This window comes from Boleophthalmus pectinirostris, unplaced genomic scaffold, assembly GCF_026225935.1.
Source record: "Boleophthalmus pectinirostris isolate CB_2022bp ecotype Guang Dong unplaced genomic scaffold, ASM2622593v1 HiC_scaffold_19, whole genome shotgun sequence".
Lineage (NCBI taxonomy): Eukaryota > Metazoa > Chordata > Actinopteri > Gobiiformes > Gobiidae > Boleophthalmus > Boleophthalmus pectinirostris.
The window spans coordinates 42,812,393-42,838,186 of NW_026571140.1; the positions used below are offsets into that span (position 1 = coordinate 42,812,393).

The 25,794-nt window shown below is 44.7% G+C and overlaps 1 protein-coding gene across 1 annotated transcript in view; it reads left to right on the top strand.

Moving 5' to 3' along the window:
• otog (otogelin) overlaps positions 1-25,794 on the top strand; it is a 168,188-nt gene that overhangs the window by 135,454 nt on the left and 6,940 nt on the right. The window contains 19 exon segments of the mRNA XM_055154364.1: positions 504-681; positions 4,602-4,720; positions 4,722-4,754; positions 8,055-8,144; positions 8,299-8,485; positions 9,926-10,137; positions 11,643-11,781; positions 13,758-13,946; positions 16,429-16,635; positions 17,068-17,172; positions 18,677-18,781; positions 19,188-19,289; positions 19,366-19,464; positions 19,550-19,590; positions 21,539-21,614; positions 22,192-22,373; positions 22,541-22,645; positions 23,753-23,872; positions 25,546-25,591. Coding sequence (XP_055010339.1) covers positions 504-681; positions 4,602-4,720; positions 4,722-4,754; positions 8,055-8,144; positions 8,299-8,485; positions 9,926-10,137; positions 11,643-11,781; positions 13,758-13,946; positions 16,429-16,635; positions 17,068-17,172; positions 18,677-18,781; positions 19,188-19,289; positions 19,366-19,464; positions 19,550-19,590; positions 21,539-21,614; positions 22,192-22,373; positions 22,541-22,645; positions 23,753-23,872; positions 25,546-25,591 — 2,335 coding nt within the window.

A 25,794-nucleotide genomic window follows, 5' to 3' on the forward strand; every position in this document is an offset into this window, starting at 1 on the left:
TTCCCAGCTCTATTTTTATGAAGTCATGGTCTCTCAAACATGATTATAAATTAAGGCTTCAGAAAAAGTGCACACGACCCCAAAATTTCAACGGGCCATAACTCAGGAACGACTCCAGGGATTGAGCTAAAATTTGAGATTCTTCCATTTGGTGATTTTAGAAATTTTATTTTATTTTTTCAGCCAAATCTGAGATGGTTCATAGGGGAGGGCGGCTGATGTCATATGGACTGACCCCCCTTCAAAATAAAAGCACTAAACGTAATTGCGCAAGTGAATGGTTAACAACAGAAAACAGAGAGCAATATAAAAATAATAATAATTAAAATGTCACAAGAAGTTTTAACGAAGACAAATTATACTATAGGTTGTTTACAAACAGCTCTGGCGTTCACTGTGTGTTTATTTCATGTCAGCTGGTGGTATTTCTTGTCCGTTGAAGTCCGTTTGTTCTATTTTAATTCCTCTCTGACGTTTTCCTCGTTCTCGTCCGTCTCCCGCAGCCTCCGTACGCAGAGATCGTCGACGAATGCACCAAGTTCATCTGCGTGAACCATCAGCTCATCCTGTTTAACAAATCCCAGAGCTGCTCGTTCACCTCCGAGCCCCCGAACTGCGGCCTGCTGGGATTCGCCGTCCTGGTGAACGGAGACAAGTGCTGCCCCCAGTGGGAGTGTCCATGTACGACACACACTTTTACTCTGCTCCTCTGACCCTCTGACCCTCTGACCCTCTGACCCTCTGCTCCTCTGACTCTCCTCTGACCCTCTGACCCTCTGCTCCTCTGACCCTCTGCTCCTCTGACCCTCTGCTCCTCTCTGACCTCTGCCCTCTGACCCTCTGCCCTCTGACTCCTCTGCTCCTCTGCTCCCTCTCTCTGACCTCTGACCCTCTGCTCCTCTGACCCTCTGACCCTCTGACCTCTGCTCCTCTGACCCTCTGCTCCTCTGACCCTCTGCTCCTCTGACCCTCTGACCCTCTGCTCCTCTGACCCTCTGCTCTCTGACCCTCTGACCCTCTGCTCCTCTGACCCTCTGACCCTCTGACCCTCTGACCCTCTGCTCCTCTGACCCCTCTGCTCCTCTGACCCTCTGCTCCTCTGACCCTCTGACCCTCTGCTCCTCTGACCCTCTGACCCTGCTCCTCTCCTCTGCTCCTCTGACCCTCTGACCCTCTGCTCCTCTGACCCTCTGACCCTCTGCTCCTCTGACCCTCTGCTCCTCTGCTCCTCTGACCCTCTGCTCCTCTGACCCTCTGCTCCTCTGACCCTCTGCCCTCTGCTCTGACCCTCTGACTCCTCTGACCCTCTGCTCCTCTGACCCTCTGACTCCTCTGACCCTCTGACCCTCTGACTCCTCTGACCCTCTGCTCTGACCCTCTGACCCTCTGACCCTCTGCTCTCTGACCCTCTGCTCTGACCCTCTCTGACCCTCTGCTCTCTGACCCTCTGCTCCTCTGACCCTCTGACCCTCTGCTCCTCTGACCCTCTGACCCTCTGCTGACTCCTCTGACCCTCTGCCCTCTGCTCCTCTGCTCCTCTGACCCTCTGACCCTCTGCTCTGACCCTCTGACCCTCTGCTCCTCTGACCCTCTGACCCTCTGACCCTCTGCCCTCTGACTCTCTGCTCCCTCTGACCCTCTGACCCTCTGACCCTCTGACCCTCTGCTCCTCTGACCCTCTGCTCCTCTGACCCTCTGCTCCTCTGACCCTCTGCTCCTCTGACCCTCTGACCCTCTGACCCTCTCTGACCCTCTGCTCCTCTGACCCTCTGCTCCTCTGACCCTCTGCTCCTCTGACCCTCTGACCCTCTGCCCTCTGCTCTGACCCTCTGACCCTCTGCTCCTCTGACCCTCTGCTCCTCTGACCCTCTGCTCCTCTGCTCCTCTGACCCTCTGCTCCTCTGACCCTCTGCTCCTCCCTCTGACCCTCTGCTCCTCTGACCCTCTCCTCTGACCCTCTGCTCCTCTGCCCTCCTCTGACCCTCTGACCCTCTGCTCCTCTGCTCCTCTGCTCCTCTGACCCTCTGCTCCTCTGACCCTCTGACCCTCTGCTCCTCTGACCCTCTGCTCCTCTGACCCTCTGACCCTCTGCTCCTCTGCTCTGACCCTCTGCTCCTCTGACCCTCCTCTGACCTCCTCTGACCCTCTGCTCCCTCTGACCCTCTGCTCTCTGACCCTCTGACCTCTGACCCTCTGACCCTCTGCTCCTCTCTGCTCCTCTGACCCTCTGCTCCTCTGACCCTCTGCTCCTCTGACTCCTCTGACCCTCTGACCCTCTGACCCTCTGCTCCTCTGACCCTCTGACCCTCTGCTCCTCTGCTCCTCTGACCCTCTGCTCCTCTGACCCTCTGACCCTCTGCTCCTCTGCCCCTCTGACCCTCTGACCCTCTGCTCCTCTGACCCTCTGCTCCTCTGACCCTCTGCTCCTCTGACCCTCTGCTCCTCTGACCCTCTGACCTCTGCTGACCCTCTGCTCCTCTGACCCTCTGCTCTGACCCTCTGACCCTCTGCTCCTCTGACCCTCTGACCCTCTGCTCCTCTGACCCTCTGCTCCTCTGACCCTCTGCTCCTCTCTCTGCTCCTCTGACTCCTCTGACTCCTCTCTGACCCTCTGCTCCTCTGACCCTCTGACCCTCTGCTCCTCTGACCCTCTGACTCTGCTCCTCTGACCCTCTGACCCTTTCCTCTGCATCTTCTGCTCCTCTGTTTGTTATTGGACCTAATTTAACCTAATTATATTGTATTAAATAAAATAATTCATTAAATACAGGATCATACATTTAAACATATATGTTGAAATCATCTCTAAACACCAACCCACCGCTCTGCTGATCTAAAATGAATGAAAAAAGAAATGTTTTAACCAGACATGTCAAACTCAGGCCTGGGAGCAAAATTTGGGCCACGATATAATTATATTTGGGCCGCGAGATAATATCAAATATGTACTAGAGCTGCTCGCCGGCTACAGATCGACTATAGAGACATTATTTATTTAAAATGTTGTTATTATTTCATATTCTTCTTGTTCTGGATTCAATGTTTAAGCAAAACTTTTATTAAACATTTATTTTAATAAGAAAAGGTTTAACATTACATATGTTGAAAGAAGAGAAAACACGCCTTGGCCTCTGTGAGTTTGAGTTTGACTCTCCTGGTTTAAAGTAACTCGATGTTAATGTGTCTGGAAAAGTGAGCTTCTTTCTGTTCCATTTAATTCATTTCTTGTATATTCAGTGTTGGGAAGGTTTACTTTTAAAATGTAATCCCCTACAGATTACAGATTATAAACCCCAAAATGTAGTTTGTAACATAATCCATTAAATTACTTAAAGTGAGTAATGTAATCTGATTACTTTGGATTACTTGATATTGTCGTGCTTTTTAAAACTACATGAATGTAACAACCACATCCTGAAAATTCTTGTTCGTTCTCTTCAAATTGACTAGAAAATCTTAACATAAGAAGTTTTGTCTGATAAAAGACAATAAAAAGCCCAGACTTTACTGAACCAGATTAAAAATATTATTGATCGAGAAATGATTTTTATATGAGACACTCCTGCTTTAAAGTATGTCCACCTACTGTTAGTGTCATACTGTTTAGTCCTGGTTTAGTCCTGCTTTTAGACCTGGTTTAGTCCTGGTTTTAGTTCTGGTTTTAGTCCTGGTTTAGTCCTGGTTTAGACCTGGTTTAGACCTGGTTTAGTCCTGGTTTTAGTTCTGGTTTAGTCCTGGTTTTAGACCTGGTTTAGTCCTGGTTTAGTCCTGCTTTTAGACCTGGTTTAGTCCTGGTTTTAGTTCTGGTTTAGTCCTGGTTTTAGACCTGGTTTAGTCCTGGTTTTAGTTCTGGTTTAGTCCTGGTTTTAGACCTGGTTTAGTCCTGGTTTAGTCCTGCTTTTAGACCTGGTTTAGTCCTGGTTTTAGTTCTGGTTTAGTCCTGGTTTTAGACCTGGTTTAGTCCTGGTTTAGTCCTGCTTTTAGACCTGGTTTTAGTTCTGGTTTAGTCCTGGTTTAGTCCTGCTTTTAGACCTGGTTTTAGACTTGGTTTAGTCCTGGTTTAGTCCTAGTTTAGTCCTGGTTTAGTCCTGGGTTTAGTCCTGGTTTAGTCCTGGTTTTAGTCCTGGTTTAGTCCTGGTTTAGCCCTGGTTTAGTCCTGGTTTTAGTCCTGCTTTTAGTCCTGGTTTAGTCCTGCTTTTAGACCTGGTTTAGCCCTGTTTTAGTCCTGGTTTTAGTCCTGGTTTTAGTCCTGGTTTAGCCCAAAATGTGAAAACAGGAAAATCCCGCTGTATAATCCATTTATTTCAACAAAGTAACTGTAATCCAATTACCACTCACTGAAACTGTAACTGTAACTGAATACAGTTACTCATCATTTGTACTCTGATTACTTAACTCTGGTACATGTAATCTGTTACTCCCCGACACTGTGTATATTTAACGTTATGATGCCATTAATGTCTTCATGAACGAAATAAATAATCAAATGAAATTAAATCAAATCATTAAATCATCATGAGTCTATGTGTAATATTGGTGTGAGTCACTGTTCCTCTGTGTCGTATTTTCTCCGGGTGATTTGTTTGTTTTTCTTCTTGCAGGTCGCTGTTCTCTGTTCCCAGACCTGAGCGTGATCACGTACGATGGAAACAGCGTGGCCGTGTTTAAAGCCGCGTCTTACATCATCACTCAGCTGGAGACGGAGACGCTGTCCGTGTCCGGTGCAGGAGTGTCCCGCAGACTCCAGGTCTCCGGTACGAACCACCGCTGCGTCACCTGGTCATTCATGGTTCTGTTTTCATTTATGTTTTTATTAGAAAAGGTTCGCATCTTTACAGTCTGTGGTATTACAGAAAGATCAGATTCCTTTTCAAACTTTTTTTTTTAACAAAAACGAAAAGTGAATAAAAAAAAAAATAAATAAATACAAATTTTAAAAAGGAACAAACTAACTAACTAAAGGGCCGTTCACACCAAAGCATCAAAAAACGCCTTGACGTCTCTATTTGGAGCCTTTGCATTTGAGTTTAGACGCCCCCGATGCGCATCTTTGACGCCGTGGACGAACGGGACAAAAATACTTGACGCGCGTCCGTTGCCCTGGAAACAAGAGCCCGGTCCCGGTCTTTTCCCAAAACAATTTTTTTATGACATAAAACAACAGCGGAGGAGATCGGGTCGACGACTGGGGCGTATATATATTTATACTCCACTAATGACACTGGATCAGTCCCGGTCTAGTCCTGGTCTAATACCGGTCTGGTCCTGGTCTAATCACGGTCTAGTCCTCGTTTAGTCTCGGTCTAGTCCCGGTCTAGTCCTTGTTTAGTCTCGGTCTAGTCTCGGTCTAGTCCTTGTTTAGTCCGGTCTAGTCCTTGTTTAGTCTCGGTCTAGTCTCGGTCTAGTCCTTGTTTAGTCCCGGTCTAGTCCTGTTTAGTCCGGTCGGTCCTGGTTTAGTCCTGGTCCTGGTCCTGGTGTAGTCCTGGTCCTCGCGATCGGCTCGGTGATTGTGGTGTATATATTTATTCTCCGCTCATGTTTGTGGTTCTCGTTCTGGTTCTCGGGTCTTGCTTCCTGATAATAACGTCGCTGCGTCTCTGGATACTCGTCCCTGATTGGTTGACGCGGCGCGTCTGACGCGAAAAGTTCAGCATTTTCAACTCCTTGACGCTGACGCCTTGGACGCGCGTCTTGGCCGCTGACGCCAAAACGCTGAAGACGCGCCACAAAAACGCAGGACGCTCTAGTCGCGCGTCCACATAGACTTTACATTGAAACTGGACGCTTTGACGCCTTGGTGTGAACGGCCCTTAACAACAATGTGAGGTGGCCAACTTGAAAGCATTAACCAGACATTTCAACCCTTCAAGAAACAAATTGGGTGAGCGTGGTGGAGTCAGGGGATCCATACCCCATGACCTGGTACATTTACAAAAAGTCAATCAAAATCAGCCCGAAAGGGGGAAACAAACTGGATTCATTTTTCCCAAATCTTATAAAATCTGTCCCTTTTTACTCTTAGAATGTATGTCAATTTCTAAAACTGTACCAAACCAGTCCTCAAGTGTTGGGGGGGTTGGATTTAGCCATTTCCTAGTTATTGATTTTTTACTGGCCGCTAGAAATGCCTGTAGTTGTTTAATATCCCCTCCTCGGTCCAAGACTGTGTTTAGACCCAAATACATAAATGAAAAGTCATCAGGAAACTGAACGGCAAAAATACCGTTTAGAGCTTTATATATTCCAGACCAGTAATGTCGTAGAACCGGACATTCCCAAAATACATGAAAATGGTTCACCTCCATTTCCTCCAGATATTTGCATTTTATATTTACTTTGTAAAGAATCTTATGATATTTTTCCAACAATGTTCTCTCCATGTCATTGAGCTAGTGGAAGTCCACTGGAAACTACAAATGCTTCTTTTCACTTTTTTAATATTTGTTTTGTAAAGCGTTTTCGAGGGCTATATAAATAAAAAACACTATTATTTTGTTATACCTATTATTATTATTATTATTATTATTATTATTATTATTATTATTATTATTAGGGATGCACCAAATTTTCAGGGAATATTGGAAAAAAGCCACATTCAGCTTTCGATGGAGTGAGTTAGTAAAAGTCAGGCCGAATAGTGGCGCGTGACGCAACGACACAAACAAACAACGTGCAGTGACGCTTTAACTCTTTCCCCCTGGACGCCGACTAGGAACAACCCATACATATGTTACTAGGGCTACACATGGAGCATAAAAGAAAACAGACTTCCACGAGTGATTATAATGATTAATTTTACACTCATGAACTTAATTGTAACACAGACATATTTGTATCTCTGGAAACTTTAGACTCTGAACTCTTCATTTATGGATGTTTAAATGTGATTCAACTCATTTATAGGTGTTTAACAGCTCACTGAAAATGAGAGTTTACCTGGTCAGGTGCAAACTCGAAAACAAAAAAACTACATTCAGCATCTGATATCTGCATGTTCTGAGTACTATATTCATAAAAAAATTAAAAAAATATACTTTGTCAAAGTATTTAAACAGATTTCATATCACCAGATACAGTAGAGCCAAGTGTTCACCTGTTTTTACCTGTTGTTCACCTGTGTGCACCTAATTCATTTTTTCCATTTAGCTTATTCAACTTATTTAATTTATTCAACTAATTCAGCTTATTATAATATAATAATATAATAATAAAACTCTTCCCCGTCAGTGTGTGTCCAGTATTTGTCATCTTGGTTATTTTCGTGTGCAGAGCTTCACATAAGCGTTTTTTCTGTAGCGATTCTGTTATACATCGCATCTTTGGAAAAAAAGACTGAAATATTTTAAAGGACTAACCTGGGCAACATCCAGATTTCAGGGCAATTTTGGTTCATAATCGAGTATAAAGCTCAGATAGTTTGTTTGGATACTGCAGGACTCCACACAGACGCATCAGCGACATCTCACCTTCTCCCCGAAAGTCCGTCGCTGTCGCTGTTTTCCACTTTATAATCAACTTCATCATCACTTTGAAATCTATAAAAGTCACTTTCTCTAAACTTATCCATAAAACACGTCCGCTCCTCATTATTTCTAAAACTGTGCGCCGCAGCACCGCGATCTTTCCATTGCACGTGTTTCGTGTTGTGTTTTTTCCGGAAGCTACAATCGTCACTATTTCAATTAACTTCGGAAAAAATCGGCGAAAACATATCCTTGAATCCTATTGGTCAGTCTAGTGTGGGTTGTAGTGGCCCCACCGATCACAGTCTCTGTTTAAATGTGAAAAACCGAGCCGTTTCTAAAGGTCGTCAAATCACGTCTTTAGTGATACAGCGGAGGAGTCAAAAGTCGTCATTAAGGAAACAGGGGTCGTCAAATGTCGTCTTCATGGGGGAAAGGGTTAAAATGTCGGCAGTGTGGAAATATTTTTAGGGCGCACACACACTAGGACTTTAGAACATTTCTTCTCTCTGCCCTGGACTCGAAGAACAGTTTTATTTTTGTTTCGTTTTGAATCCTGAAGTTAAATCTCTTCATTCTTCTCTCCCAAAGCTGCTGTGGAACTTCACTCACTTGTGCCTCGTGGCTCTGAACATCACTCACAAATCCAACCACATCGTCATCGACCGACTCCAGCGGCGGGTGAGAGCTCCAACACGTTTTACATTTTATACAGAGGAATATAAGGTCATCTAAAAGACTTAAACAGCACCAGGGGCAGCTATTTCCAATTATTTAAATAAACTAGACATGTTTTGAGATCCCAGTGACTGTAGCGTCTGTTTTTCTTTCCTAGCTGTACGTGAACTCTCGATACGCCAAGCCCAGGTTTAAGAAGTTTGGGTTTGAGATCTACGACACAGGAAACATGTATCTGATCAAGACTCCGGCCGGACTCAGGCTACAGTGGTTCCACTCCACCGGGATGATGGTGGTCGACACGGAGGCGCACTACAACAGACTGACCACCAGGGGGCTCTGCGGTCAGTGGCAGTTTACATTTAACTTAGTTCATCCATAATTGCCCAAGACTTTATTTTTCCCTGAACAAGCAGAAAGTCTTTAGCTCTGTTACTCAAATTAGACTTTAACCTGAGCTTTATTTTAACTTGGGACTGGGACTTTATCAATTAATCAATTAACCACATAAAAATATTTGCCCCAAAAGCAACATTTTTTTAATGTAAATGAATTTTAGTGGACGACTTCATCAAATAATACAAACACTTTTAAACTCAAGCTTTTTAAATGTCTGGAAAAATAAATTCCATTTCAAAATAGCAGACAAAGGTAAAGTCGCTGTCCAAAACTGAAGCGACTAAAGTTAAAGTGCCATTTTACTTTAAGTTGTTCCCTTCTGAACGTCGTGCTTCTGTGATCCGCAAACTCTTTTTTGCAATAAACAACGCCTTTGTCAGTACTTCCATCAGTAGTTTGTTAAATATAAATTTACCCTCCAGCAGAACGAGAGGTTTTCCTGCTCCAACGTTGTAGTCAGAACTGTGTGCGTCAGTATAATTGTCGTACCAAGACACGGTGCACTGACAAACGTTCTGCATTGTTTGGCAAACTACAATAAAACGTGTATATTTAATGCATTATTTTCTTTGTGTTTAAATAATCGTACTCGCCTTATGTTCCCCTCATTTCTCATTTCTTTTTTTTGCTTTCCAAAATTAGGCCTTATATTCCCACATTTCCTCTATCATCAATTTGCAGATTTTATCCCCGTTTCTTCCAATTTGTTCATCAATTACACCCAAACTATTTTCCAGCAGCAGTTGACTACAGATGTAATGTAGAGGTAAAAGGATTCTAGGTTAAAATGACTGAATCATCCCTTTAAATGTAAAAATAAAAAGGACTTGAATTAGAGTTTCATTTTGAGAAAAATCTTAGAAATGAGGGAACATGGAGCTGATCCCTGACGCTTTCATGTCCCACCCCCAATTTTAACACAATCTGCCCATGAAGATGTGACTTAGTTCAAACTACAACAGATGAGCTGGTTTGTGTTGTTAAACAAGTCTCTCACACATACAATTAACAAGCATAACAGTTTTTCAGGTCGTCACTTTCACCTTTTTGTTGAAAATCAAACTTGTAAACAGGACCACGGACACTCAGACTGATCACACTCCTGAAAATGTGCTCTTTAAATCCATTTTGTATTATTTTCTTGAGTTTTCAAACGCATCAGGCAGCGTTTGCGAATGTGTGCGTTGTGTCTCCGTTGGAACCACTGAACATTCCTCCATAGACATACATGAAGTACACCCCCAGCCCTAGAATAAACTACACCACCCTTTGTCATGATGGTGAAATTCCACCGTAGATTCAGCTTTCCATGTTTGTCACAACATTAGAATGTGTAGTTTTATTTGTGCCGCAGTCTTGAGACTCGCGTTTGTGTTTTTGTGCAGGTTTCTGTGACGGAGACCCGAGTAACGACCTGACTCTGCCCAGCGGCTCCTTCGTGTCCGACAGTGAACAGTTCATCGAGAGCTGGACCGTCCCCAACACCACGTCGTCCATCAGCCCCACGCGACGAAGAAACGCCAACTGCACCACCAGCGACTGCTCCCAGTGTCTGAGCATGATCCAGGGACACGACTACAGGCCCTGCCACCCTCATGTACGTACACCGCACCTGTCAGCACCTGTCAGCACCTGCCACCCTCACGTACGTACACCGCACCTGTCAGCACCTGTCACCCTGTCACCCACATGTACGTACACCGCACCTGTCAGCACCTGTCACCACCTGCCACCCTCATGTACGTACACCGCACCTGTCACCACCTGTCAGCACCTGCCACCCTCATGTACGTACACCGCACCTGTCAGCACCTGTCAGCACCTGCCACCCTCATGTACGTACACCGCACCTGTCACCACCTGCCACCCTCATGTACGTACACCGCACCTGTCACCACCTGCCACCCACATGTACGTACACCGCACCTGTCACCACCTGCCACCCACATGTATGTACACCGCACCTGTCACCACCTGTCACCCACATGTACGTACACCGCACCTGTCACCACCTGCCACCCTCATGTACGTACACCGCACCTGTCAGCACCTGTCACCACCTGCCACCCTCATGTACGTACACCGCACCTGTCACCACCTGCCACCCACATGTACGTACACCGCACCTGTCACCACCTGCCACCCACATGTACGTACACCGCACCTGTCAGCACCTGTCACCACCTGCCACCCACATGTACGTACACCGCACCTGTCAGCACCTGTCACCACCTGCCACCCACATGTACGTACACCGCACCTGTCACCACCTGCCACCCTCATGTACGTACACCGCACCTGTCACCACCTGTCAGCACACCCTCATGTACGTACACCGCACCTGTCAGCACCTGCCACCCACATGTACGTACACCGCACCTGTCATCACCTGTCACCCACATGTACGTACACCGCACCTGTCACCACCTGTCACCCACATGTATGTACACTGCACCTGTCAGCACCTGTCACCACCTGCCACCCACATGTACGTACACCGCACCTGTCACCACCTGTCACCCACATGTACGTACACCGCACCTGTCACCACCTGTCACCCACATGTATGTACACTGCACCTGTCAGCACCTGTCACCCACATGTACGTACACTGCACCTGTCAGCACCTGTCACCCACATGTATGTACACTGCACCTGTCAGCACCTGTCACCCACATGTATGTACACTGCACCTGTCAGCACCTGTCACCCACATGTATGTACACTGCACCTGTCAGCACCTGTCACCCACATGTACGTACACTGCACCTGTCAGCACCTGTCAGTACACTGCACCACATGTTCACAGACGTTGGGACGTCCCTGTTTTACTGACAGACGTTGCTGAACTTGTTTTTTGTTTCATGTGGACTGGTCCAGTGTTTACAGAGATGTGAACCATAAACAGTGTCAATAAATCTGCAATCGGCCAAAAAGCTAAAAATGTGCTTTGTAACGACGAGCAACATTTGTTTAAAATACAAAGAAAAAAGGCAAAAAATTTGCTTGCAACTTTACAAAGTCATGAACACAAAACTGTCCAAGTTAAGAAGATGAAGTGTTGTTGTTTTCCGGTGTTAAACTCTTTCCTCTGTGTCTCAGGTTCCTCCCTCTACGTTCTGTGAACTGTGGGTCAGAGACACAGAGTACGTGAACAACCACTGTGTGGCGCTGTCCGCCTACGCCGCCTCCTGCCACAAGTTCAACATCTGCATTGAGTGGAGGAAACAGGACCACTGCCGTAAGTGTCACTTTCAGGTTAAAACTACATGTACGATGTCTGCGTAGAGGCTGAGGGGTTTACTGTCCAACAACTGGTGGTTTTCAGATTCAACGATTTGATGATGTCATACTCACACTACACACTCACACTAGGACTTCAGAACCGTGCCGTGCTCAAGGAGAAATATTGATTAAGCAGGAATATCTATTAAATAGTGAGGCTGATGTGCGTCCTTTTACTCTGTGAGTTTATGGAGATAAAAACAGTGTGGAGCAGTGATGACGCCGGAGACGAGAGGCAGAAAAACCTCACCTGTCACAGTCCTTACTGAAGGTGAGCGCGGGTTTGTCGTGTGTTTTGGAGCAGATTTTATTCACTGTTTTCCTTGTACGAGTAACATCCAAGCTCATCTATGCTAATATCAACATCATGAAATCCATTTTTTATTTTAATTCTAGAATCAGTCTGAGTGAACAACTTACTTATGGTCCCGGTCAAGCAGAAGTAAACAACAAGGCCAAAAATTCAAGTTAATTCATCTGATATAAAAGTGTATTGAACAGATACATATGTACTCTAGTTTATGAAACTGTTGACCTTTTTTCTGGACCATTTTTGGTTCTAAAGTTCCATCTGTTTTAAACAGACCATGTATGAAACATGGAACAAAAATTATTTCCCAAATTTCAAAGACCTGAAAATCATGTAAATAAATGTTTGTATTTCATCATATCTTGTGTTATTCCATCTTTGAACTGTTGATGAAGGGACAGGATTTTAAAAAAAAATGTATTTAAAATGATAAAAATTTGCTTGGAAGGACTGACATATTTTATAGAAATAGTTTCTTTCATTTTGAAGTAATATTAAAGTTTTCAGAAGAAAAAAGTTATAAATGATGTAAAATCCTGCACCTTGTACTTGTTTGTACAATTTTCCCTCCGTTACTTTTCCCTCCGTTACCATGACCTTTCTTAATAAAAAATCTCATGAGTCAAAAAGTCAGAGGTTTTTCAACCTAATCTTGTACCATATGGTAGAAAACTATATGAAGCAAATATTCAAACCAGTTTGTTAAGGATATGTAAGTGAGAACCAAGAGTTATCACTGTTTGGATTTACTGCCCAAAAAGTGCTGCATATTTCATTCCCTCTGTTACCGACATGAGTTTTTACATTTTTTGTCAACAACTTGAAAGAATCTCACAGGTTTAACTTGACCCTGTTGGAGTGTAACTCTTTCCTACATTCTGATACTTTACTTATTTCAATAGTTCCTCTAGTTTCTGAATAAGACACATTTGAATGTCAAAAATCTGCCCCTGTTTCCCTCCGTTACCACTTGACCAGGACCCTTATATTTTATTCATGACCGTAATATTAGTTTTGTTCAGTGAGTCACTAAAGCGTCGTTGTCGTTTCCTTTAAGTTTTCGTCTTTCTTTCCTTTATAGTTGTGGATAAATTGTTCATGTTAGAATGTTTATTCTTTGTGGAGTTTGTTGGTTGAAGATTCGGTGATGGGGCAGATTTATGAAGCTGCTGGAGAATACGACACATTTACACACACATTTACACACACATTTACACACACATTTACACACACATTTTGCCACAGAAAACCATAAACCCGGAAGTTCCACAAACCTACAGCGCGGCACTTCCACTGATCACGTTGTCATTTTCAGACGATCATAAACTTTTTGACAGTGTTTGCTAATGTGTGCGTTCTGTCACCATGGTAACTGCTGAACATTCTACCATAAACATACATGAAGAACACTCCCAGCGTGATGTGTCTGATGTCAAGTATCAGTAACACATTTCCAAGCTCTGTTTCTGACCTTGGTATCAGATTGTTCAACTTAGAAGAGTAAATTGGCCAGGGCATTTTAATAGAAACTAAAATATGTTCTATGGGCCCTCTGGAGTCTGAAATAAAACTTGATTGGTTGATTAAAATCTGAACGCTCTCTCCGTGTCCGTGTGCTGCAGCGTTCCTCTGCCCCGACGGTCTCCAGTACCAGTCGTGTCTGCCCGCCTGCTCCGCCTCCTCCTGCCCAAACCAGGACTTCGACTCGGACCCGGACCAGTGCTCGGGTCTCACGGAGGGCTGCGTGTGTCCGGAGGGAACGCTGCTGCACCGACCCTACTCCAAACTCTGCGTGCAGCCGGACAAGTGCGGTGAGGAAAAACACAACTCATGTCACTTGAAAAGATCCACGGTTAGAACCTAGAACATAAATTAATCACTTTGAAAAACATGATTCGTTATTTTATACTTGGCAGGGCTGTAACAACTAGACTTTATTTTAACCGTCTTTTCTATCCACTTATCCTGGGAAATCTAGAAAATAATTGTCCCTTTTTGAATTACTTTTCCCAGACATATAAACTTAAAAAAAGAAAAAAAAATTAATGTCCCAGGAAAATGTATACTGTATTTTTTGGACTATAAGTCGCTCCAGAGTATAAGTCACACCAGCCAAAAATGTGTAATAAGAAGAAAAAAACATATGTAAGTGGCACTTTTTGGGGGAAATTTATTTTATAAAATCAGGGACCAGGAGCAGACATTTCCTGTGTAAAGTCAAGTTCTATTAAAAACAATAGGCGAGTTTCATTGTTGACAAAAGCGTGCGTTGCATGGTGGGAATTATTTTGGTCGGCGGCAAGAAACACTAATTCAACATGACGGACGGAGTGAGAAAGCACGTAAAGTCCCGGTTATTTCTCCACTCTAACGGCAGAGGACCCAAGACCATTTGACCAGAAATTGGTCATAAGCATCGACGGACGACAAATCACCCTTTTCAACCCCGACAGAGCCTGGACCAAACCAAATTTCTGGTCTGAATCTCCAACTACCTGGACAAATATTCACTTGGGCGACATCCACAATGACTTGGTGGAAACTCCTGGGCCATTCACAGCAGAAAAGATGAAAACCTCCAAGAGTCTGGATGTGTTGTTGAACTTGTTGGAGTCCACGGTTTGTTAGGATCTTCTACGTTTGCTCTGCGGATGTTTGAAAGTCGTTTAATTCACCGTTAGCGGTTCTTTTCACTCAGAATACGAAAAAGACATTTTCCTTCTTCCGTGCTTCTATTTGTGCATCCGATAATGCAGCAGGAATTTACCATTATCTGGGAGAAATACGCGAGGTTACGCACTGTGTTTGACCGCTACCGTGTTTCTTGCCTCCGACCAAAATATTTCCCAGCAGCAACACGGGCTTTTAATAACAATGACATCAGCTGAAACTCGCCTATAGAAGAGAGAACAACAGACTGTTAACGTCACATATGAACAGTTCTTCAGATAAACTATAACATAAACAACAGAACAGAACAAGTTTAACAAACTCTCCATCTCACTCCAAATCACTAAATCCATTCAATTCTTCATCCTCGGTGTCACTTCTGAACAATTCTGCCTCGACGTCCGGAGGTAAACAGAGCGACGCAAACTCTTCTGTGTCGCTGTCGTCAGACTCTGCGTCAGTTCCAGTTAGAATTATTCGGACCTTTGTGAATCCCGACAGGATGGTTTCAATGTTAAATTGTTCAGTGTTGCAGAAGTAACGGTGTGATTGACTGACATGACACAGACAGGACAGAGGCTCTTTCTGCAGGAGACATGCACAGTAGAGCCAAGTGACAGTGGCGCAGGTATATATTTTTATGGAAGATTTCTCCAGTCTTTGTTTTGCTGGATTATTGGATATAAAAATCAAACCCTAAACCAACAGAGAAAAATGTGTCGTCAACACTAAATACGTCCATCCATCCATCCATTTTCTTCCTCTTATCCTGGTCGCGGGCGCATCAGTCTAAGCAGGGACTCACAGACTTCCTTCACCCCAGACACTTCCTCCAGCTCCTCCGGGGGGATCCCCAAGGTGTTCCCAGTCCAGTCCCGAGGGTGACGCCCAGGAGGCATCCAGAACAGATGCCTGAGCCTCAACTGTTCCTCTCAACGTGGAGGAGCAGTGGCTCTACTCCGAGCTCCTCCCATGTGACTGAGCTCCTCACCCTGTCTCTAAGGGAGCGCCCAGCCACCCTGCGGAGGAAACTCATTTCAAGCGCTTGTATCCGCGATCTTGTTCCTTTCGGTCACTTACCCAGAGCTCATGACCAGAGGTGAGAGTAGGAACGAAGACTGAGAGGTAAATCTTCACCACAACGGTCCGATACAGCGGCCGCATCACTGCAGACGCTGCACCTGTCCACCTGTCAATCTCACGCTCCGTTCTTCCCTCACTCCTGAACAAGACCCGGAGATACTTGAACTCCTCCACTTGAGGCAGAGAGTCTCCACCCGCCCGGAGAGGGCACAAGACACCTTTTTCCGGTCGAGAACCACGACCTCGGACTTGGAAGAGCTGATCTTCATCCCAGCCGCTTCACACTCGGCTACAAACCGCCCCAGTGCACATTGCAGGTCCTGGTTCGATGGAGCCAACAAGACTAAACACTAAACTAAACTAGACACTAAATACTTGTATATTAATTTTAGAAGTCAGTATTTTCAGATTCATCTGATTCGAGCTGAACACTGTGGGCGACTTTACACTCCCTCAGTCCACTTCTTTATCCTGTCTATGATTATTTGTGCCTCTACACTCGGTCCTTCTTGTGTTATCGTCTCTTTGTTAATCCTGCAGCGTGCACAGACAGCGCCGGGCTTCCTCGCGCTCACGGGGAGGTGTGGAAATCCTCTCATGACGCCTGCTGCATGTACCGCTGCGAGAACGACACCATCGTCCCAGTGGAGTTCAACTGCTCCACCGCAGCACCACAGTGTCACAGACAGGGGGAGGTAGTGATCAGCCTGGCCGACCAGGACACCTGCTGCCCTCACAAACTCTGCGGTCAGTCAGTCCCTCTCCTCTGACCCTCTGACCCTCTCCTTCTCCTCTGTTCCTCTGACCCTCTCCTCTTCTTCTCCTCTGACCCTCTCTCCTCCTCTTCTCCTCTGACCCTCTTCCCCTGACCCTCTCCTCTCCTCCTCTCTGACCCCTCTCCTCTCCTCCTCTGACCCTCTCCTCTTCTCCTCTGACCCTCTCCTCTTCTCCTCTGACCCTCTCTCTCCTCTCTGACCCTCTGACCCTCTCCTTTTCTCCTCTGACCCTCTCTCCTCCTCTGTTCCTCTGACCCTCTCCTCTTCTCCTCTGACCCTCTCTCTCTTCTCCTCTGACCCTCTCCTCTTCTCCTCTGACCCTCTCCTCTTCTCCTCTGACCCTCTCTGACCCCTGATTATTTGATTTACCCACATTAAAGTGTGATCTTTGTGGTTTCCTCAGTGTGTAATCAGAGTCTGTGTGAGCTGCCTCCTCCTCTGTGTAACTATGGAGAGAAGTTGGTGTCTTATTACAGACAGGACTCGTGCTGCCCTCAGTACTCGTGCGGTGAGTCTGTTTAAACACGCACCATACGCCTTTACCAGACTCATAGGTATTCAGTAGTTTAGTTTAGTGCAGTGTCTCAGTGTGTGTCTCAGTGTCTCAGTGTGTGTCTCTGTGTCTCAGTGTGTGTCTGTGTCTCAGTGTGTGTGTCTCAGTGTGTGTGTGTGTCTCAGTGTGTCTCAGTGTGTGTCTGTGTCTCAGTGTGTGTCTCTGTGTCTCAGTGTGTGTCTCTGTGTCTCAGTGTGTGTCTCTGTGTCTCAGTGTGTCTCTGTGTCTCAGTGTGTGTCTCTGTGTCTCAGTGTGTCTGTGTCTCAGTGTGTGTCTCTGTGTCTCAGTGTGTGTCTCAGTGTGTGTCTGTGTCTCAGTGTGTCTCAGTGTGTCTCTGTGTCTCAGTGTGTGTCTCTATGTGTCTCAGTGTGTCTCTGTGTCTCAGTGTGTGTCTCAGTGTGTGTCTGTGTCTCAGTGTGTGTCTGTGTCTCAGTCTGTGTCTCAGTGTGTCTCTGTGTCTCAGTGTGTCTCTGTGTCTCAGTGTGTGTCTCTGTGTCTCAGTGTGTGTCTCTGTGTCTCAGTGTGTGTCTGTGTCTCAGTGTGTCTCAGTGTGTGTCTCTGTGTGTCTCAGTGTGTGTCTCAGTGTGTCTCAGTGTGTCTCAGTGTGTGTCTCAGTGTGTGTCTCAGTGTGTGTCTCAGTGTGTGTCTCTGTGTCTCAGTGTGTGTCTCTGTGTGTCTCAGTGTGTCTCAGTGTGTGTCTGTGTCTGTGTGTGTGTGTCTGTGTCTCAGTGTGTGTCTCTGTGTGTGTCTCTGTGTGTCTCAGTGTGTCTCAGTGTGTGTCTCAGTGTGTGTCTCAGTGTGTCTCAGTGTGTGTCTCAGTGTGTCTCTGTGTGTGTCTGTGTCTCAGTGTGTGTCTGTGTGTCTCAGTGTGTGTCTCTGTGTCTCAGTGTGTGTCTGTGTCTCAGTGTGTGTCTCTGTGTTCTCAGTGTGTGTCTGTGTCTCAGTGTGTCTCTGTGTCTCAGTGTGTGTCTCAGTGTGTGTCTCAGTGTGTGTCTCAGTGTCTCAGTGTGTGTCTCAGTGTGTTCTGTGTCTCAGTGTGTGTCTCTGTGTCTCAGTGTGTCTCAGTGTGTCTCAGTGTGTGTCTCTGTGTCTCAGTGTGTGTCTCAGTGTGTGTCTCTGTGTCTCAGTGTGTGTCTCAGTGTGTGTCTCTGTGTTCTCAGTGTGTGTCTGTGTCTCAGTGTGTGTCTGTGTCTCAGTGTGTGTCTCAGTGTGTGTGTCTGTGTCTCAGTGTGTGTCTCTGTGTTCTCAGTGTGTGTCTCTGTGTTCTCAGTGTGTGTCTCTGTGTCTCAGTGTGTGTCTCTGTGTCTCAGTGTGTGTCTCAGTGTGTGTGTCTGTGTCTCAGTGTTGTCTCTGTGTCTCAGTGTGTGTCTCAGTGTGTGTCTCAGTGTGTGTTCTCAGTGTGTGTCTCTGTGTCTCAGTGTGTGTCTCTGTGTCTCAGTGTGTGTCTCTGTGTTTCCAGAGTGTGACCCGGAGTTGTGTGAGTCTGTGGTTCCTTCGTGTCGAGACGATCAAACTCTGATCTCCACCAGAACCGACGGGAGCTGCTGCCTCGCTCACATCTGCAGTCAGTAACACACAACACACACACCTACAATACAATACACACATCTGCAGTCAGTAACACACAACACACACACCTACAATACAATACACACATCTGCAGTCAGTAACACACAACACACACAACACACATCTGCAGTCAGTAACACACAACACACACACCTACAATACAATACACACATCTGCAGTCAGTAACACACAACACACACACCTACAATACAATACACACATCTGCAGTCAGTAACACACAACACACACAACACACATCTGCAGTCAGTAACACACAACACACACAACACACATCTATAGTCAGTAACACAAAACTAATAAAAAATGTATGGTTTTTGTATGATAAGATTTGGAATAAGGTGATTTTATTCGCCTGTGTAATCTCCTTTGTGTGTCTCCAGTGTGTGCGTCGTGCTCCGAGGCGCCCCCTGTCTGTCAGGAGGGAGAGGTGCTCACTGTGGACTTCAACACGACTGACCGCTGCTGCCCGCCGTACGTCTGTGGTCAGTACAGACTCGACCTGATAATCCTGCCTCTTTACACTTCAGGTAAAACTAACCGCTCGTGTCTGCTCTTCAGTGTGTGAGCCCGAGCGCTGTCCTGAGATCAGCTGCTCTGTCGGGATGTCCCCAGTCTCCAGCTCTGTCCCAGGACGCTGCTGCCCAAAACAAACATGCGGTAAATAAACAACCTCTAATGATTTCTCTATCAACAACGTCTCTACAAAACCTCCAGAGTGTAACATGGTGCTTTGTGTTTGTAGAATGCGCCTGTGAGAAGATCATCTCTCCAAAGTGTGGCCTGGTAATTATTTTAAATGTTATATTTGCTGAATGATTGTACTGTACACCCAAGGAGCATTAACATGAAATTTGAAGTACTAAACTAACAGAAGAATCCTATGCGTTTCAGAACATGTTTGTAGAAGTCTAAACTGCAGGGTTATCAGGCTTAAATATTAGACAGACATTTGGTTGTTTGCAAAGGACATTCTAATTCACAGAACTCCCGCCTTTGCAGTTTGGATATTGCAAAATTCTAACTGAAAATATATATGGTGTTGTAGAAGGTTTCAGTTTGTACAAGAAAGGATGGAAGTAAAAGGCTTAAGACCACTGGACGTCTTAAGCAGGAGAAGTTTATTTACCATCAATAGTACGAGCCTGGGGGGATTTCAAAAGTGAACATAGTTTGGTCTTTGCGTGTCCGAGCCCCTGACTCTGCTTCCAAAGGAGGAGGTTTGTAGAGGTGTGCAAAAATATCAAAATATCGATATATCGTATCGTTTAATGTAATGATACAGTATCGATATCGTGGGCTGCTGTATCGATATATCGCCAAGTCTATTTTTTGGTTTATTTTACTAAATTATTTTGTTACAGCTACAGTTTTGTTGCTCGTTTAGAGGAAAAAACTCTTTTATGCAACACATTTGACATTTTCACTGTTTTCAGGATCAAAATGTTTGTGTTTCATATGAACTTTGCACAAAAAGTGGTTTCACAAAGACTTTTAGTGTCACAGCCATGAATTAGCCATTATTTTTTATTGAACTGTACTGAACTGATTTGAAATATATTGTATTGAACCAAAAAAGCACTATATCGAGGTGTGTATCGTATCGTGGCCTGTATATCGAGGTGTGTATCGTATCGTGGCCTGTATATCGAGGTGTGTATCGTATCGTGGCCTGTATATCGAGGTGTGTATCGTATCGTGGCCTGTATATCGAGGTGTGTATCGTAACGGCAGCTTCATAACGATACCCAGCCCTAGAGGTTTGTAAAGCAAGTGTGGTGAGACCAGCGGTCAGACAGCAACATGAAACAGTTTAGATCACAGGTGTCAAACATAAGGCCCGGGGGCCAGATCCGGCCCTCCAAGACCTTTAATGTGGCCCTTGGGTGATTTTCTACTAAAATATTTTATTTATATTTTCTATTAAAAATATTGGTAATTTTCTGCAGTGCTTAGCATAGCAGCGTCTCCAGCGTCTCTGTACGTGGCCCCTCCCACCAGAGCAGCACAAATGAAGACTTGTCTCTTTCCAAACGCTCTTAAAGTGCAACCGTTTTGACTGTTGACCGTGACACCCTCATCAGAAAAATGTCCAACATGAGAAAAGTGGAGCCGAGTGCAGGATTTTCCAAGAAAAAATGACTTATTCCTGTTTACATACAAGTTCATTTTAAAACATTGTGTTGAAACTGCATTTTTCTTAAAGTTTCAGGTTGTTCATAATATTATAATATTATAATAAGAAAGAGTTCATCAATTAAAAAAGATTTCTGTAATAGATTAGCGTTTCTCTGCACAAATATTTAAACTTATTATTATTTTTGGGGTTTATATGACATGAGTTTTCTGATCTGGCCCCTTTGGGATCAAAGTAGGTTGGATACGGCCCCTAGACCAAAATGAGTTTGACACTCCTGGTTTAGATAATGGTGCCAATGGTCTGTCAATTACTCCAATTCTCTTACATATGGCAATACTGTGAATTGTGCACAGACCTAATAGTAAAGAAGACCTATGGCCCAGGATGGAGGTAGATTTTTTTATTTTTATTTTTTTTTACCCTAAAGCCTTTATCAAAAGCCTTTATCAAAAGCCTTTATCAAAAGCCTTTATCAAACAGCTAACAGATAAATAAGCAGAGACATGGTCAGGGCCAGGAAGCAACAACCACAGATGTGCAGTGCCTTAAACCACTGCACCACCAGTGACAATATTTATGTGTTTTTGTTTTCAGGGAGAGACGACTCAGCTGGACCGAGCCTTCATGTCCGACCCTCAAAACCAGTGTGACTGTAAAAGATACAAATGTGGTGAGTAGACGTCTGTATTCCTCTTCTCCAGGGGTCGGCAGTCTTAAATACAAAGAGCCATGTGGAGCGTCTCCCACAGAACAGAAAACACCCAGAGCCACAAAATCCTTTTGACTCTAAAATGACACTGCATAAAACACTGCATTTCATTTATTTACCTGTATGCTATAGTGTGTTGTATTTATGAAATCAATGAAATGCCACAGAGAACACAGAATTTTATTTTTGTATGTAACAAAAAAAACATTTTAAACTCTGAAAAAAGACACTTGGTTGACGCTTACTTTCAAATGAAACACTCAATGTCTGTTTGAGTCCTCGTTGTAGGAAATAAAAATCCAAACTTAAATTATCCACCCGCAGTGAACCAGAAATGTTGTCTGTTCGAGCAAATGCACAAAACTTTTTCTTCTGCATGGTATTCCACAAACTAATGTGAAAACAGCAGAAACAACAGACAACAAAACAAAAAAGATCAACAGTAAAAGGACACAGTTCATTCATTTTCCCTGCTCTCTCTTTTACACTTCCTCCTTCTTTCCCTTCCTCCTTTCCCTCGCTCTCTCCCTCTCTGCAGTTCCTGAGCCCGGCTGTATCTTCCCTGAGCGTGGTCTCCTGCTCCTTCCCGGTCAGATGTTGGTGGAGCACAGCGACGGAGGCGTTTGTTTCAGTCGTCAGTGCAGCCGCTCCGTCGACTCCAGCTCCGGCCTCAACATCATGAGAACCACCACCCACAACTGCTCCACCTCCTGCCTCCCGGTCAGTATCTCCACCGTGTGTGTCAAACATCTTCAGTACTTTTTCATTACTTTTAACAGCCGTAGTTTATAACAATAATACTGACGGGCAAATATGTCACCTGTAAACACAAACGCACTGTGAGCCCGTGTGCAGAGAGTTAAACCTGTGTTCTGTCTGTGTCTCAGAATCAGATTTATGTTCCTCCCAAAGACCAGTCGAGCTGCTGCGGCTTCTGCAAAAACATCTCCTGTTCCTACGAGCACGAGAACGGCACCGTCGCCTTCTACAAGGTACTCACCTGTTTAATACTACAAAATTCTGACCTTTACGTAAGATATTTGATTTTATTACTGTATATTATTAACATATAAAATCTAATCAGAAAACATAACATATTCTTTTACATAAAAAACAACGTGTCTGTTTGCTGCAGGTGTGACTGTCAGTCAGAACAGGTAGAGGGCGCTCTTGGAAAAAAGGATCAAAACTTTAGACATAATGAAATCCAGACACTCCAAAGAAGTAAAACTCCATGGTCGAAACATGTCGCTTTGGCCGTCTAAATAAAGACCTTTAAACTAGGGCCAATATTATCAGCCGACATGGGCACTTGGAGACATAAGACCTACTGTCTTTAAATATGAATAACAGAATAACAATAAATGTTGCCTAAATAAACCCAATTTAAAATCCACTAGAACCAAACCTAAGTTTTATAATCAGTTGAAGATTTATAGTGAATTTTTACATCACTTAATATATTTTACATCAGCAGCTCCAACTCCTGTTTTATCGGTCTCATATCGGCTGCAAAAAATCCATATCAGTCGGGCCCGACTTTTAACTATGCTTTTTCTTGTGTGATTTTTACTTCTTTGGAGTGCCTGGATTTCGCTGTGTCTAAAATATTTTTTTACTTGAGAGGGGACCTGTGTGCTTCTTTGCATTGATCTTTGCACTCCGATCTTAAAATCCATACACTGGCTCCTTGTTCTTTTTCGTGTCCACTTTAAGATCCTGGTGCTGACTTTTAGGGCCCGACATGACCACACTCCTGTATTTATCTCAGATCCAGATATCACAGCTCTGCCTGTAGCCTGAGGTCCACCAGCCAAAACCTGCCAAAACCGCAGACAAGTTTTAAAACACGGGGAGACAGATCCTTCCAAGCCTTTTCCCCTGAAGTCTGGAATGAACTGCCTCCTCACCTACACTCTCTAGATCGATAACTATTGCAAAAACTGAGTGTGTGCTGCCTCCAGTGGCCACTACACTGTAAGAGTCCTGTGACATCTCTCTGCTCTGATTGGATGACTGGAGTCCATTAGAAACGTCGGCAGGAGGAGTTTGTGTTTTTATTCTGAAGGACTCGTGTTTGTGTTTTGTTTTGTCTTCAGCCCGGCCGCTCGTGGATGTCCAACTGCACAAAGTACGACTGCGCAGACACGGAGTCCGGCACCACTCTGATCTCACTGCCCATCAGCTGCCCGCCCTTCAACGCCTTCGAGTGCCTCCAGGTAAAACCCACACGTGTGTCCCCTACTGGTCGAACAGGGCAGAGCCTCCACCCGCCTGGTCCCCCGGGGTATGTGAGACGACACAGGACAACGGGTGGAGGTTGTGGTTAGTGTCTTGAGTGTGAACTGTGATTGAGAACCTGACCTAAGATGTGGAAGGTGAACCAAAGATGGCGTCAGTTTAAGGTGACCAGATTTACAAAATAAAAACTAGGGACGTCCCTGGTTTGAGTTACTTTGTAATAATAAAATTGTGAAACAAGTGCGTATTTAAGGAAACTTGCACTAAAGTGAGTCAGTGAAGCAGGGTCGGACTGGGAACAATATTTGGCCCTGGCATTTTTCCTCTGGGCCGACCCACCATTTAGTACATTACACACACTCTGCTCAGTGTGTAGTGCAGCATCGCGGGCTGGGGAGGGGCAAAGGCTCAGAAATGTGCGTTTTAAGTTGATTTTCTTTAGAAACAAACAAAAATCACATTAACTAATAAAAACACTGAGTTTTAATAAATTATGTTGTTCACACACAAAACAGAAAAAAGAACAAAATAAAAATGAAAACGACATGTTGTGGTCTTCATCTCAGATCGACCGCATTAGAAAGCGATTTAACAACAGTGAGCTAAACTACCTCCCCTGCTTCTTCTGACCGCAGGTCTAAATGTACCAAATGCGGCGGGCAAACGCGCCTGGTGAACAGAGCGTGTACAAGTCGTGAGGGGCTCTAGAGGAGAGGTGTGTAAGACGCACCTTTACAAATATTACTCCCGGTATATTTGCCAGTGAATCATTGACTCTCTGTATAAAATAAAGATGGATTATTTGTCTGTCAACACAGCGGATGCGCCGCAAACTGAGAGCAGGAAGAGCTGCGGCTCCATCCGTCTGTCCACAGTCTGCTGAACATGCGCAGGAACATCGACATCTTAAAGAAAAAATATATATATTTCAACTGCTTTAGCACAAATATTTTCTGATTTTTAATAATACTTGACAAAATTAAAATACTGTATCGACCTGTAAACTTGGTCGCAGTGATTTATGGGAAGGTGTTCTTTGGGGCTCGAGACGGCGTGCGTTTCGGTCCAGATGAAATTAAAGACCGGTGGTGGGGGGGCCGGCCCACACTCGCCCAAATTTGGACCGGCCCATTTGTGTTTTGGTTATTTTTAAGCAGCTTTTATGTATTTTACCGAAACAAATGACCGTGTATGCCTCTCTTTACTGTTTGTAACAAATTGGTCAAAAATAGAGACACCTGGGACATTTCGTGTATAAAACTGGGACACATCACTGGTTTTGTCTAAATCTGCTGGGACAGGGGACACAGGCTCAAACCTGGGACTGTCCCGGGTCAACAGGGACGTCTGCTCACCTTACGTCAGTTTGTTTCTGTTGCCCAGGTTCATCGGTGCCTGTGGCCAAAAATGTTTTTCTTCCGCATTTCTTCCTAAATACTGGCCCCTCGATTTTGATACAAGGAATACACCTCTAATACCAAAATGATAATAACAAACTCTCTTTAGACAGTAGAATGTCATTTTCAACTGTAACTCTACAGGACGACACTTCCAGCCGTTGTAGAAAAAGGTTTATTACATCCACGGTTAAACAGACGGTGGTTTTGAATTCTTTAACATTTTTATCGTAACGTTTCGTGTCTTGTTTCAGAACGGAGGTCATGTGGTGAGTTACATGGACGGCTGCTGCAAAACCTGTGAGTATCTCTGTTAGCGCTGTTAGCATTGTTAGCACTGTTAGCTCCATTAGCGTTGTTAGCATTAGCACTGTAGCGTCGACATGTGTCTAGCTAACATGTCTCCTGTCTCACAGCAGAATGTAGCGAGCCAATAGAAAAACAGCATTTATATCACCAGGACACGCCCACTTCAACGGACCAATCAGAGCCACCACATAAAA